This window comes from Salminus brasiliensis, chromosome 24, assembly GCF_030463535.1.
Source record: "Salminus brasiliensis chromosome 24, fSalBra1.hap2, whole genome shotgun sequence".
NCBI lineage: Eukaryota > Metazoa > Chordata > Actinopteri > Characiformes > Bryconidae > Salminus > Salminus brasiliensis.
In genome coordinates this window covers 27920266-27936074 of record NC_132901.1, presented here as the reverse complement: position 1 = coordinate 27936074, position 15809 = coordinate 27920266, and the positions used below count along the sequence as shown (strand labels likewise).

The window sequence follows — 15809 nt, the reverse complement described above, 5'->3', positions numbered from 1 at the left end:
TTATATTTATAAAATATAATACTGATTATAAAACTAAAGTTCTAGATTCATTTAATGAAACTAAATTAATCTGCAATTATACACTAGCTAATCTGACTTAGTTATTCAATCCAAAACTCACCATCATTTTGTCTTTTCAGAACGTCTATCTCATCCTCGCTGGCCTTTAGTCTATACATTATCAGACGAAGCTGCATTTCCATCGTCTGCAGCTTCTGCTTCATTACTCCTTCTTCCCTCAGCAGAGAAGCACACAGGTCTAGTGGACAAGATGATTCCTTCACTTCTTGCCAAAGATGATTGTCCACTGCAGAGGCATTACCAAAGATCTGCTCATTCCCATAAGCTGGTGTCAACCAACTGTATAGCAGAAAAAGAAGAACTACAGCTTCCTTCATTTCTAACCTGTGAGCTAAAGATCCTTGTTGTTTACCAGACTTCTCTCAAGGTGAGACATTTATAGCCGGATATCTTCAAAGATATCAAAGAAACTTTGGACTTTTTGGTTAATAATTTGACAGCGGGTTGCACTGGTTTTGCATATGTTCCTTCTTAATTTTGTGTGTAAAGTCTTTACTAAGTCCTTTTTTATATTTACTACAAACCGGATTCCAAAAAAGTTGGGACACTAAACAAATTGTGAATAAAAACTGAATGCAATGATGTGGAAGTGCCAACATCTAATATTTTATTCAGAATAGAACACAAATCACAGATCAAAAGTTTAAACTGAGAGAATGTATCATTTTAAGGGAAAAACATGTTGATTCAAAATTTCATGGCGTCAACAAATCCCAAAAAAGTTGTGACAAGGCCATTTTTACCACTGTGTGGCATCCCCCCTTCTTCTTACAACACTCAACAGACGTCTGGGGATCTCAAGTTTAAAAATAGGAATGCTCTCCCACTGTCTAATACAGGCCTCTAACTGTTCAGTCGTCTTGGGCCTTCTTTGTCGCACCTTCCTCTTTATGATGCGCCAAATGGACTGCAGGCTGGCCATTTCAGTACCCGGATCCTTCTCCTTTGTAGCCATGATGTTGTGATTGCTGCAGAATGTGGTCTGGCATTATCTTGTTGAAATATGCAGGGTCTTCCCTGAAAGAGATGACGTCTGGATGGGAGCAGATGTTGTTCTAGAACCTGAACATAGTTCTCTGCATTAATGGTGCCTCTCCAGACATGCAAGCTGCCCATGCCACAAGCACTCATGCAACCCCATACCATCAGTGATGCAGGCTTCTGAACGGAGCGTTGATAACAACTTGGGTTATCCTTGTCCTCTCTGGTCCGGATGAAATGGCGTCCCAGTGTTCCATAAAGAACTTCAAATCGTGACTCATCTGACCACAGAACAGTCTTCCATTTTGCCACACTCCATTTTAAAAGACTCCTGGCCCAGTGCAAACGTCTGAGCTTGTGGAGCTTGCTTAGAAATGGCTTCCTCTTTGCACTGTTGAGTTTCAGCTGGCAACGGCGGATGGCACAGTGAATTGTGTTCACTGACAGTGATTTCTGGAAGTATTCCTGAGCCCATTCTGTTATTTCCTTGACAGTGGCATTCCTGTTTGAGATGCAGTGACGTTTAAGGGCCCGGAGATCACGAGCATTCAGTAGAGTTTTACGGCCTTGACCCTTACGCACAGCGATTGTTCCAGATTCTCTGAATCTTTTGATGATGTTAAGCACGGTTGATGATGATAACTTAAAAGTCTGGTATTTTATGCTGGGTAACACCATTCTGGTATTGCTGCACTATCTTTCTGCGCAACAATGGTGGAATTGGTGATCCTCTTACCACCTTGGCTTCAGAGAGACACTGACACACTGAGAAGCTCTTTTTATACACAATCATGTTGTCAATTGACCTAATTAGTGTTAATTGGTCTTCCAGCTGTTCGTTATATGCTCAATTTCCTTTTTCCAGCCACTTATTGCTACTTGTCCCAACTTTTTGGGGATTTGTTGACGCCATGAAATTTTTAATCAACATATTTCTCCTTTAAAATGTTACATTCACTCAGATTAAACTTTTGATCTGTCATCTATGTTCTATTACAAATAAAATATTGACATTTGCCATCTCCACATCATTGCATTCAGTTTTTATTCACAATTTGTTTAGCGTCCCAACTTTTTTGGAATCCGGTTTGTATATAAATATAGTATTATCTATATACACTAGTTCAGGCTATCCTTTTACTAAATTTCGTTGCACTACTAATGCACACTCTATGACCAAGGTTAACACGGGCACTTTTACACGACAAATTTATCACCTCTCAGTCCAGCACAGATTTCTTACATTCTAAAAAAAAAAACAACAACACAAAAACTACATTGTGTCCCCTACAACATTGTGCACTGACCCAGTAGGAAATTCCCACTGCAAACTTGGGGGTAGAGCTCTGTTTAACGCTGACTGGAGCTCCAAGTTTGTAGAAGGTGGCTAGATTGGTTATTAGGTTAGTCCAGCCTAGAAATCTATGCAACAAATTTATCTGTCTCTAAACACCTGAAGGTAGAAGTAATTCTAGTGAAATGAGCCATATTTTGGTTGCCGTCAGTTTTGTCATAACGGGGGTAGGTATAAATATTTAGTAGCTGCTAGCTCCATTGTACAGGCTAGTCTGCATGCAGGAACCTGGTTTGATTTAGTAATGCGTAAATAACCTTAGTAAACACTTATTTATGTTACAACTACAACAATTAACCTTATTTTGAATTTATATTCTAATGTATTATTTAAAAATTGCCCCTCTGGCCTGGTTCAATGCTGATGCAACGTTTCCTAAGAAATGAAGAATGGTTGTTATGACTGGAATGTAAAGTAAGTGGTCTCTGACTTCCACAGTACTGTATTCCTTCACTTTTCTAGAGCAATGCAGTACAAAACCACTTTTGTTTTGCTGAAGAGCATTTCAATAGATGGTCCTTTAAACAACATTGATCAGATGTGTGAAGAACCTTTTAAAGGTATAAAGAAAGTGTAAGGTGAGGGATCATCTCTTATCTAAGCAGGAAGATCAGGAAAAACCTGAACTCAGTAGATGTAAATAAATTAGGTGTGCTCACTGACTTTTGCAGAGGCTTGTAAATGATTAAACAAATGTCATAAAATGTGACATGATGTAATGCTGTTACTTCCTGTGTAGAAAATAAGTATGTACATAATACATGAACAGAGTTCAATGTTTAATAAATTTGGACCTATGTGAACTAATTAATAACTTAAGAAATAATACTCAATTAATGCATTGTAATAATGAATGTATTTTTATATTATACAATGAACGTGTATTTCTATCACGGTTATAATTAAAGAACTATATATTTATTTGCATTTTTTTTTTGTTTATTTATTTAAGGTAGCACATCAATGACAGTTGGTATACAGCTTGTTGATAACCACTTGCTTCATAATGGTTCATAATGCCTGGGCTTTAGTCAGGACATACATATGACCCCCTTCTCCAAATCCAAGACCACCTCCTTGATTCTGTTGTGACCTTATAAATGATGAATTACCAGAGCAACAACCTGTTTAGATACTGTATGTCCACAATGAGGCAGAACTGACCTAGACTTTCTGTTAGGATGTTTCTTAAGAACAAATTTAGGAACACTTTTAGGAACATATTGGTGAATGAGGCTGATTGTTCTTAAACATTCAAACCAGTATCACTCAACCAGTTCAGATTATCTTTACTGGGGTAACTGAGCCCAGCATTTAAAACTCTTATTTTAGAGCTACAAAAAATTGAATATTTAGTCCTTACATTCAGTTTTCACGAATTACGAAATCGTAATTGCATTCACACCAGGCCATTATTCTGTAATGTAGGTGGCAGTAATTAGCCCCAAGGTCACTCCTGAAGAATGTGAAGATGATGGTTATAAGAAAAACATTATGAAAAGAAAATTATGAAAATTGGTAAAAGCATCATAATTCAGAGGGTCCAGAGACAGACAACTAAGTTCCTTGCACATTAGGAGTTTGAGATCTATGCTGGACTGCTGACAAGGAACCAGTTGGCGAGTTTGTTGTTTGTAAATAACCGTATAATCAATTAACCCACTGGAGTCTAAAATGACTCTGATGTCATTTTTCCCAAATGTTCTAATTGAATCTGGCACTTATAAATAAGCCAATTTCCACATATTTTATATTAAAACCTTCAGAACAGATATGACTTAGAACACTGTGTGAAGAGATAATCTGACCCTAAACCTGAAAAACTTAAAAAAATGAAGTCAGATTTCGGTCATTCTTAATATTTCTTGTGAAAACATACCTTTAATCATGTGGACAAATTGTTTATCAAAGGGTTTATCAGAGTCTTGGCTTCACTAATGCAGATGGAATCAATGTATGAAATAGTATATGAATGGTGAGAGGCAGATGATGAGTTTCTGAGTATCTTTTGGTCAGTTTCACACAAGGTTCCAGAGGGTTAAGCAAATATATTTGATTATTGTTGCCATGTAAATATTATGTATGTGTTTGCTATAAAGTATATTATATTTTATTGTAAAACTCATCAATGGCAATATCCAAATTAAAGTTTTGCAGAACAAGAACAATAGATTGCTTTTTAACACAAAGATGAGTCAATATCTCCAGGACAAAATCCCACATACAGAGGTTCAGTGAATGTGGAGTAGAAAGTGTATATGTGGGTCAGTGCATGTGTTTCTAAAGACACATTGTAGAAGTATAGAAGAGGAAGGGGCAGAAATCTCAGTTCTTCTGTTATCATGGGATGCAAAGTAAGTGAAGTCATTACGGTAGAGTTCCCAGGACTTTTTATTGTTTCCAAACACACTGTCATCACCCCTTCCATTCCGCTCAATTCCTTTATATGTCAGTGCCATGCTTGACGTGTCGTTACTCAGTTGAGCCTCCCAGTAACAGCGCCCAGACAGGCTTTCTTTGCATAGGACATAAACACACCGTTGGAATCTTTCTGATTCTGAATCAAATATCTGCAGTTTTGTCACACAAGTTACTTTTCGGTTTCCTTCTGATAAGGACAGAGACAGGTGTGCTGTTTTGGGGTCTAATGAGAGCTCACATGCATCTGCAAAAAAGAGGAGAGTTTATACGACAATATACGCAAACAATGACTTCTGCTTCTTTTGACTTGATTTACCCCATTTTCCAAACCAGACATGAAATGTAATTTATGTTTTACTATACTTTGATACTGGAAAAGAACAACTTATTTTTCTTGCAGATGCAGAAGCAAGGTAACAATTATAAAATTGTTTTAAAATGTTATACATTAAATTGTAACAGTTGTGGCAGATGTTGCACATTAGCCACATAAGCCATGGCAAAAGCATTTTCACAGTTTCCTAGCAACCTGAAAGTTCTAAACAATGGGAACCCATTGTACACAGATACATCTATTTATTTATAAATTTACATTATAGTTAAAATGCTCATATTTTCACCTGAGACTTTCTGTGATCTTTCTGCATCTGTCAAATCAGTAGAGACGCCAACAGCAGCTCAATAACAGACTCCATTATCAGTCGCTGAGAAAAGAGATGGTAAGATCAGGAAATACAATCGTGTCTTTTCTAATTTCAAGCTTATTTAATCACTTTTTGCTAAACGACACCAGGCTGAAAATTCTGTGTTGGCAAATGTGAGGTTTTGTGAGATGTGTGAGATATCCATGACATTTAGATTTGTTCATTGTTAGATTTGTTGTTGCTGATATTTGTTCTCACTAATTTCTGTATATTTGATATTTTTGTTTCAACTGAAAATGTACAATGGCATAAAAAACTGTGTGGAATGTCTTGTGTGAGTCTCTGATTAAAAGTAGTTCCACATTTTTACATTAATAAAGCAGAAACCTTAACACACAAGGTCATGTTTTCTCGACAAACTATGTGCTTGCCCTTTTTTAAATTTAATAGTAATATTTTACATTTTGTACATTATGGTAATTATACTTACTTTTCAAGCTACTAATCATTGAATATGGGACAGTTGATGGCTGCAGCCGTTTGTTCAGTCAACCTTATTTTTCAAAAAATATCCACTTACTTAATTAATCAAAATGAACATTTTCATGGTTTAAATGACACTCCACAACAGGCTTACTCACCATAAAGCTGCTTTCGATGTGGAAATGTCTCTTCAGCATTCTCAATTGAACGGAAACAAACAAGGAACCACAAGATGCGCAACAGGAAGTGAGCGCCTCACACAGCTGAAGAGAAACTCTTCATTCAGTTCTCACCAGAAGTGGGTAGAGTAGCCAAAATCAGAATTCAAGTAAAAGGCACTGTTACTAAATAATACTTACTCAAGTATAAGTAAAACTAGTCATTTAAAGTAAGTATTAGTAAGTATTCAGTAACGTTACATCTTCAATCTCATTTAATAATCAAAATAGAACTGCAATATCAGTCTTATTTAAGTATCACATACAAGCACCAAATCAAAAATGTCCATAACACTTCAAACTATTTGTAATAAAATAAATAAATGTGAACTTGCCATTTTTTTAAACAACAAATATTAATGAATCACAATTGTAAGAAAATAAATAAAGTTAATACAAATGTGAGATCCACAAAAAGTATAACTTTCTGATATGACACCAGGGGTAAACCTCTTCAACAGCATTGGCTATTTGTGCCATTGCAGTCCTGCACGTTACTGCACTGAAATCAATGGTTCCGCCCTCCAAGCCCATGGTGTTATGACTCAGTAACTGTTGTTAGTATATAGCTGCATTTGATTGGTCAAACTAAGTCCCATAATATGATTTTGATGTGTGAGTTTAAAAAAAGGGATGCATTGAAATGCATTGAATTCATAAATTCTTCGTAAAAAAGTTGTTTACAAATGTAACAAGAGGAACATGATTGAATATAGTAAGTAAAAGTAATTTCTTTACCTCACAAATGTACTTGAGCAAAAGTATAAAAGCAGTCTTTTAAAAAAACTTTTGGATATTGTGGCTCCATCAGAAATGTAAATATTAACTCAGTTTCAGAATGGTTTCTACAATTGCAGAATTTGAGGACCAGAACTTTATCCCCATGAATACTGCAATGTTACAGGATTCTACAACAGCCCAGTAAACCACACTCCCTCTATTAGGAAGGAGGCCTCACATGCCTTACTTTGCAAACCTGGATTACTTTTGACTGGCAGATCAAAATCATGTCAAATGAATCTCCCAGGTGGTCTGTTGTTCTCTTTCCACATTATAAAATATGCCATGTAAGTTTTACAAACCCATAAATCACTGAAGATCAACTATCCCTTTATTCTCCTGTTTCAGAAATTCAAGCTGATCCTTAGTGACCCTCAGTCTGGACATAACCAGATTAAGCTGTGTTCTCATTGTCTTTCCTTCGTCCAATTTTTCACAAATCCAGAGAACAAATCAGTGTGCTGGAAGATGATGAGCTGCAGCATCTTCATTCCCAAAATCTATGTTATTTTCTGCATAAGCTGATTGTGAAAACTATGAAGTAAAACAAGCAGACTTACAGTGTCTCTCATTTCCAGCTTTGATGTGCAGGGTCTGTCATCAGGTAGCACAGTTATACTTGCTGACATTTGGACAACACAACCTGGATAAATAAGTAACTTTAGACTTGCATGAGCAGAACATAAGCATTTTGGCCCTTGTTTTGCACCATCACAGAAGGAGCTCTGGGAAATACTCAATTTCTTTTCTTAAAATCAGCATCTCTACACATATGGCAGCAATTTATTTCCAGTCATTCAATCAAACAAAGCTAAGCTTCTTGTATTTCTGCACCAGGAGTAGCATAGTTACTTAACAGCAATGTGAAAGACTGGTTGACAGTAGTTTATAGAATTAAAATGTTTATAAATGACAGGTAAGAGAAGAAGAGCTTAAATAATACTAATACTAATAAAATAATTCACCCTCATTAAAGAGTCTCCACAAATGCATATTAGGGGTCAAGTCCTGACTCCTTATTTTTACACTCAAATAAATAAATATAAACACAAACCCTGTTCACTAGAGAGAGGTCTATGGTGCCATTGACTCTGGAAATCAGACCTGGGGCATGTCACCAACTGTAATTAGGAAGTGTCAGCTTAATCAAATTTGGTCAGCATGGGCGAAGCAGAGGACATGGCTACAGACAGATCTCTATAGTTAGGTTCTGTAGAATCTCAAAATGGACAACCAGGTTTATCAGTACAACACAGGACCTAAACTTAAAAAAAAAAAAAAAAAAACAATTCTAAGCTTTAGCTTACACAAATATTTGAGTGCTTGCACAGCTTGGAGATGAACTGAACTATAAAAAGAGGTAAATTCACAGAGCAAAGTGTTAAGATGAGTTAAAAGGCAGTATTCAATAAAGTTCTTACTGATGTAATGTTACTGATGTGATGCTATTTACTAATTACTAATAAAAACTCTATACTATTTACTAATTACTAAAAACTTTATTTACTCAGTGACACTGACTTTTAGGCTCAGTGTATTCAGAAAAGTCCTACAATTCTGAAATGTTTGCCCCTTGTCTAAATTCCTGAAGTTGTACACATTTCACAACACAATATATCTGAAAAACAAAACTCAGTAAAGCAAAAATTAAACATAACTGTGATGACAACTGCAATAATTTATTAAAAAGTGAAAAATGTAAAAAAAAAAAAAAAACAATAACAATAAAACAATTGTCAGTTTCTTTTCTACCACTGTGAGGTAGATTTGCTCATGCATTTGGGTTACATGAAGATATACATTATTATCAGAGTGAGAATAAGTATAGATAGCTAAGATAAATAGCTTTTTGTTTGCATGTTTTCTTGCCTTTAACACAAAGATATTTCAGAACCAACAGTTCCAGGACTAAATCCCACATACAGGGGTTCAGTGAATGTGGAGTAGAAAGTGTGAATGTGGGTCAGAGCATGTGTTTCTGAGACGCTGTAGAACGAGAGAATTCCAGCTGGCCAGTCCAGATACACTCCTACTCTGTCTGAATAATAGGAAGGGGCAGGAATCTCAGTTCTATTATTATTGTGGTTTGCAAAGTAAGTAAACTCACTACCGTAGCATTCCAGTTTCCAGGACTTTCCATTACTTCCAAACATAGAGTCATAACCCCGTCCTTTCCGATCAATTCCTTTATATGTCAGTGCCATGCCAGGCAAGTCATTGCCCAGTTGAGCCTCCCAGTAACAGCGCCCAGACAGGCTTTCTTTGCATAGAACATAAACACTTTGTTGGAATCTTTCTGAATCTGAACCATATGGCTGCATTTCTGCCACACGGGTCGCTTTTCGATTTCGTTCTGATAAATACAGATTGCAGTGTGCCGTGTTATGGTCTAATGTGAGCTCACAGGCATCTGAAAGTCAAAGGAAACAATAACAATTTAACATATCTGGTGAATAATTATTATTTATATAACTTTGTCTAGTAGAAAGTTCTGTGAATGTAAGAATGAACACACAGAGTAACCTTTGGGCTAAAAAAGCTGGTAATAAAAATGTGCCAGCTTGGCCGTATAGAAATCAAAATCAGAATTAAATATGGGAAATCAGTTCTTCCCTAAATATTATCAGAAATACAGAAATACATAAATTATACAGAGGAATGTGTATATATAAAAACCTACATTTTCTTGGGCCAGATTTGATCCTATTTTGTCCTCCTTCACTCACACTGTTGAAAAAAAAACACGCACCAGGTTCTCAACCATGAATAACCATGCATTATAGAAGCTCCTGGAGAATATTACACAGTTCCCCCGTGAATCCTAATGGTATGTCTTCGTGATGTTACAAATAGTACTGTTTGTTTCTGGACATCTCAATTCAACATAATTTATAATTAATGCCTAAAAAAACCAAAATGACAAAAGACTGTAAACCTTACTTCAGTTTCTCCAGTTTGCACTGTGGATCTTCCAGTCTATCAGTGAGCACTTTTACTCCTGAGTCATTTGGGTGGTTGTAGCTCAGATCCAGCTCTCTGAGGTATTTGGGGTTTGAACTCAGAGCTGAAGCCAGAGATGCACAGCCTTCCTCTGTGATTAAACACCCAGACAATCTAAAAAACAAATGATCAACTTACCTGAGGCAGAAATTTACAGAACAAGAAAACTTAACATTCCTGTATTATGGGTAAGTAGTATGTATGAGCTCTAACTACTGCCTCAGTTGATAGAACTAATAAATGTTTTTTGTATGGTTGGTAGCAATAAAATTATATACTCATCTCATAATAAGATTCTAATGATCCTTTAAGCAATATTCTTAATAAGTTATATCTTTAATATATTGTAGCATATTTATTTTTTAATTTTAGAATATTATGTAATCGCTGACCTCAGTACTTCCAATTCACAGTCTGGGTTTGCAAGTCCAGAACTTAAGAACTTGACGCCTACATTTTGGAGGTCATTGTCACTCAGGTCCAACTCTCTCAGAGAAGAACCGGAGCTCAATACTGAAGTCAGGGTTCTGCAGCTCTCTTCAGAAAGGTTACACCAGCCCAATCTGTGCAGCAACATTAAAGCAACGTTGTCATTTTTGGAAACTAATTGCATTTGGATAAGAACTAAAATGAATTTAAGAACTGTTTTTAACAGAAATGTTAATTAGAAATCTGAGTCACCTTAATATCTCAAGTGTACAGTTTGCATATTTCAGGCCATCAGAGAGCAGCTTCACTCCTGAATCTTGCCAGTCGTTATAGCTCAGGTCCAGCTCTCTCAGGGGCAAGGAGGCAGAATTTATAGCCAGTGCAATATAGTGACAGCTTTCACTGCTGAAATGGCAACTTGCCAAGCTTCAAAAACAAAATCATCTTTGTTCATTTGAGCAAGAAAATGGCATAAAATGTATGGTCAGTTAAAATATTATAAGAAGGTGATAAGATTGAGACAAACTTCCATCAACACAGACCTCTTCTGTTCTAAGTCTCTGGAAAAGAACCTAGACAAGAAAATCCTGACCTCATTTTCTCCAGTCTACACTGTGGGCTCATCAGTCCTTCAGAAAATAGCTTTGCTCCAGCATCCATCTGCGAGTTGTTACTGAGATCCAGTTCTTGCAGGGGGCAGTTTTGTAGTTGTAGAGCTGAAGCCACAATTTCACAGCACTGTTCACCAAGTCCACAGCTACTAAACCTGATAAATAACAGCACAGCACTTAAACATCTGACTAAATGTGACAAAAAATATCAGTTTAATCATTCACGGAGTAAGTTACTATGTGAGTATATCATAACCTAGGGGTCGCATAAAAGGCCAACATTACTGTAGGTTCTTCGATCAGAACCACACTTCAGGTAAAATGCCTGAGATTTTCTAACCATGGTTGAGAGGCATTTCTCAAAAAAGGTAGCAGATTTGTTAAAAACTTTACAAACTTCTAATTTGACAAACTTTTTAATAATGTTTAATCGTAAAAAAGTAAATCACATTTAAGCTTTAAATTCGAAGCATTTCTGTGTATCGCTAAAGAACTGAAGTTGGATAGCAGCAGTTGCTAAGCAGTGATTGCACAGACAGTCATGGATGTGCATGTGGGGGAGCCTGGACAGTAAGTACTCCTCAACACCTCAAGTGTTTGGGGCCTGAAATTAAACTGATTAAACAAGAACAAAATCAGGTGTATTCCAGCTTGTTTGGGTAAAAATCTGCAACCACACTGACCCCTGTCATGACCTGAATATATAGTACACTAGAGTCTACCATTTAAAGTCCTAATTGGTGAGTCTAGGCAACACAGTATCTAAATGACTGGAAAACTGACCATTAAAATGTTCAAATTTAAAGACATTTCCTCATTTGAATGTGTGTTACTTCACCCACCGAGCTTTTCTGCAGCATCTCACAGCTGGAAGCAGCCTCCTGCAGCCTACTGTTGAGGTACTGTATTTCTTTGGGTTGAATTCCTCCAGTATCTCTTCTGACATCTGGAGTATGTAGACCAAAGCTGAACATTTTGTAGGTGACAGTTCTCTTTCCGGACTCTCTTCTGAGGTGAGGTATGCTTGGATTTCTTTGAACAAGGTACGGTCATTAAGTTCGAGCAAACAGAACAGCAGGTTGATGGATGCTTCAGCTGGTATCTCCTTGCTTTGTAATTTTGTAATGTATCTAATCGATTTTTTAACAGTGTCTTCGCTATGCTCCGTTTCGGTCAGCAGGCCTTTAAGCAGTTTCTGATTGGACTCCAGTGCGATGCCAAGCAGAAAGCGCAGAAAAAGGTCCAAATATCCTCTCTGACTCTGCAAAGCTTTATCAACTGTCTTGCTGAGTAATAAATACAAAGGAACATTTTTTGGTATATTCCTAACAAATATAAAACCTTCTGGAAGTGGACCATCAAGCAGAAACTGCAGCTCGTCCATGTTCTTCTTCAGGTAGCAGTAGAACACATAGAGAGCAGCAAGAAATTCTTGAACACTCAAATGTATAAAGCAGTAGACCTTTTTCTCATGAAGTACAGATTCCTGCTTAAAGATCTCTGCACACATCCCAGTGTACTCGGAGTCTCCACTTACATCAATACCACACTCCCTCAGGTCATCTTCATAGAACATTATGTTCTCCCTTTTCAATTGTTCAAATGCCAGCTTTGCCAGTTTTAGGATCACCCCACTGTTTGATTCCAGGAGCTTCTTCAAGTCTCTCTCTACTTTTTGGTCATACTTCTGGTTCTTCATATTCATCTGTATGAGCAAAAAGTGGATGTACATTTCCGTCAGTGTGGTGGGAATGTCTTCACCCAGCTTTTCCAGCAGCATTGCCTGAAGCACAGTAGCAGTAATCCAGCAGAAGACAGGTATGTGGCACATGATGTAAAGGCTTCGAGAAGTCTTAATATGGGAGATGATTTTAGAGGCTTGAGTCTCATCTGTTATTCTCTTTTTGAAGTATTCCTCCTTCTGTTTATCAGTGAACCCTCGCACTTCTGTGAACAGACTCACGTACTCTGAAGGGACTTTATTGGCTGCTGCTGGTCGGGAGGTGATCCAGATCAGTGCAGAAGGAATCAACGCTCCTTTAATGAGATTTGTGATCAGGGCATCCACGGTTACTTTCTTTTTCACACTTCGTACGTTGCTGCTGCTGAAATCCAGCGGGAGTCGACTTTCATCAAGTCCATCGAAGATGAAGGCAAGCTTGCAATCTTCGTACATTTTCATTTCCTTCAGTTCTTCTAGTTCAGGATGGAATTCCAGGAGAAATTCATGAAGACTGTACTCGCCATCAATAATTAAATTAATCTCTCGGAATGGAAGAAAAAATACCCCAGCTATATCCTGGTTCGCTTCTCCCTCTACCCAATCAAGAATGAACTTCTGAACAGAGACTGTTTTCCCAATGCCAGCGATGCCTTTGGTCAGCATAACTTTGTTCTCTTCGTTTTTCCATGGTAAGTTAAAGATATCATTAGTGTTGATTGGATTATCCTGAGATTTCTGCATTCTGAAAGCATGATCAATCCTCAAGATCTCGTGTTCATTGTTGACTTCATCGAGTTCTCCTTCTAGGATGAAGAGCTGAGTGTAAACCTTCTTCAGATGAATCTTATTCTTGATATCTTTTTTACCCTCAAAAATGCACTCAATTTTCTTCTTCATGAGGGCTCTGTGACTCTTCAAGATTTTCAGAACAGTTGCTTCTGGTAGTAGAAAGTAGAAAAATGTAAATAAACAGTATACATATTTTACATGGAATGATCTTTGAATAGTGTACATTCTTAAAGACGTAATCTTAATGCTGCATCATATTTATGAAACTGCCGCATGAACATTTGATTATTAAAAATCTGGTCACTAATTTACCTGAGTCTCTCTCTGCTCTTTCTGCTTCTCGAAAGTCTGTTTAACATAAAAGGATAAAAATGTAATTAATTTGAATTCATTGTAATTATAAACAGTTCATTGTGACATTAATGATAGCTTACAACTGCCAGCAGCAGTGGTGTTGAAGTTGAAGACAGATGGGCCATAGAAGGTGTTGCTTTTGACTGCAGGAGCAGTTACAGTACTGCCATTCTCAGCATTCACAGCAACAGAGCATCCAGGAGAAGGAGATGCAGGGCTCTGAACTGGATCTCTCTGCACTGAAACAGAACCATATGTGTATTTTTTAGCATTTTTCATTTTTGCTTCTAGAAATATTAACATTAAAGGTTTACAGCAAGGGACCCCCCTCCAGATTTGTGAAGAATGGAAGAATAGTTCATTTCCACATCAAGTACTTTAGGTGGAATGGACAAACTACTTTCTACCGTGTGGTATTTAATTAAATAATAACATTGATTTCTGATCGTTTATAGGCACTGAAATAAGCAACAGACCACATAACAAACAAATATAATCAGATTCTGCTTACCTGTACTAAGCTGACTGTCTGAGGGCTGAGTTAGGGCCCTCGTTCTCCACAACCAGAATGAAAGAACCACCAGAACAGCAGCCAACAACAGTTCAATAAAGGACTCCATTTTCAGACACTGAGGAAGGAGATAAATCAAGGACATCATTAAGCAAGCAAGAGATGGGGAAACATGTTGCACTGGTCTATAAAACCTTCAGGTGAAGTTCAGTTTTAACCTTAGAAGCATTTTTTACTGATCCTGAAGGAAACAGACACTATTAGGCAAAAAGAAAAAGGCCAAAGTGTGCATACTTCCTTCATATGGCATAAGACAGTTTGTAAGAGCAACATACATATAAATGTAAACATAAATAGACTTCATTTACATGGGAGCAGTAGTGAGTATGGCAGAGATGTTGGTGGGGATACTACCACCACTTTGTTTCTCAGATGTATATGCCTGTCTTGTTTTCCTTTGGGATATTCTGTTGGCCCAAAGAGTCTTGACTATTTCCTGTGAGGGATTTTTTTTATTATTTTGTGAATTGGTACCCACCTCATCATACACCTGTTTAAATATGCATTATGTGATTCATTGCTTTTATGTAAATTGAGGCTCCTCATGTAAAGCTAATAAATGCTAATCAGCTCTTATCTTACATTCATTTAGTCATTTATCTTTACATTCAGTCATTTAGGCTCATGATTAAACTCATGTCTTCCTTGATTTGTTTGACATTCAGGCACAGTGTAGTACGTATTTTGTATCTTGGTATCCCCATGGCAGCATCTAGCTTGTGGTATCTTTTGGATTTTTGTATTATTTAGTAAATGGTTACCCAATTTTCCTTCTCAAATTTTGGATAGCCAATTACCCAACCCACACTTTAGTATTCTCACATCACATGTAAATTTCGAAATACTGGCAAAGTGAGGACTGACGCATGCACAACCAGCTACTGCCTCTTCTTGAACTACTGTCAGTGCAACGTCACCGGGCAATGCGCCGGGTACCCAGCTCTGATGCATCAGCCATCATACACCCATTTCGGGCAGCATCACACTGAAGTGATGTGGGGAAAGAGTGAGCCATCTATTCATCCAGAGAGAGCAAGGCCAATTGTGCTCCCTCTGACTCTCGGTTGCTAGTGGCAGGCAGTAAGACCTGGGATTCGAACCAGCAATCGTTCAGACATAAAATATTCTCTGTCTCCCTTTTTGTCATAGTACATCACATGAGCATATACAAGTTCATCAACATCAACAATTTGTTGTTCTTTACTGGTTTCAGTAAAGAATCTCAAAAAAAAAACAGAGTGTATTAAAATCATGCTGTTTTTAGTCTGAAAGTTACTCACCGTTAAATGTGGACTATGGTAGTAATCATTGTAGCAGTAAAACAGAACATTAGCAGTGGTTTAAAGCCCTGTAAGTATTAGTGCAACATT

At 37.2% G+C, this 15809-nt stretch overlaps 1 protein-coding gene and 1 long non-coding RNA gene across 3 annotated transcripts; both read right to left on the bottom strand.

Moving 5' to 3' along the window:
* Nucleotides 1-4789: 4789 nt before the first annotated feature.
* LOC140546419 (uncharacterized) lies at nt 4790-6836 on the bottom strand. 2 transcript variants are annotated; one of them, XR_011978341.1, is made up of 4 exons: nt 6123-6836; nt 5972-6034; nt 5458-5541; nt 4790-5081 (listed from the first exon to the last, which is right to left on the bottom strand). It is a non-coding gene; the product is annotated as an uncharacterized lncRNA (long non-coding RNA). The 2 variants fall into 2 exon arrangements; XR_011978340.1 differs by having other exon boundaries at nt 5972-6827.
* A 1807-nt stretch (nt 6837-8643) lies between these two features.
* LOC140546395 (NACHT, LRR and PYD domains-containing protein 3-like) lies at nt 8644-15809 on the bottom strand. Its single transcript, XM_072669611.1, has 11 exons — nt 15720-15809; nt 14380-14497; nt 13949-14107; nt 13827-13862; nt 11845-13663; nt 10984-11157; nt 10644-10817; nt 10355-10525; nt 9903-10076; nt 9643-9689; nt 8644-9372 (listed from the first exon to the last, which is right to left on the bottom strand). Exons 2-11 carry the CDS (start codon nt 14486-14488, stop codon nt 8834-8836), a joined length of 3402 nt encoding a protein of 1133 aa, XP_072525712.1. The 5' UTR covers nt 14489-14497; nt 15720-15809; the 3' UTR covers nt 8644-8833.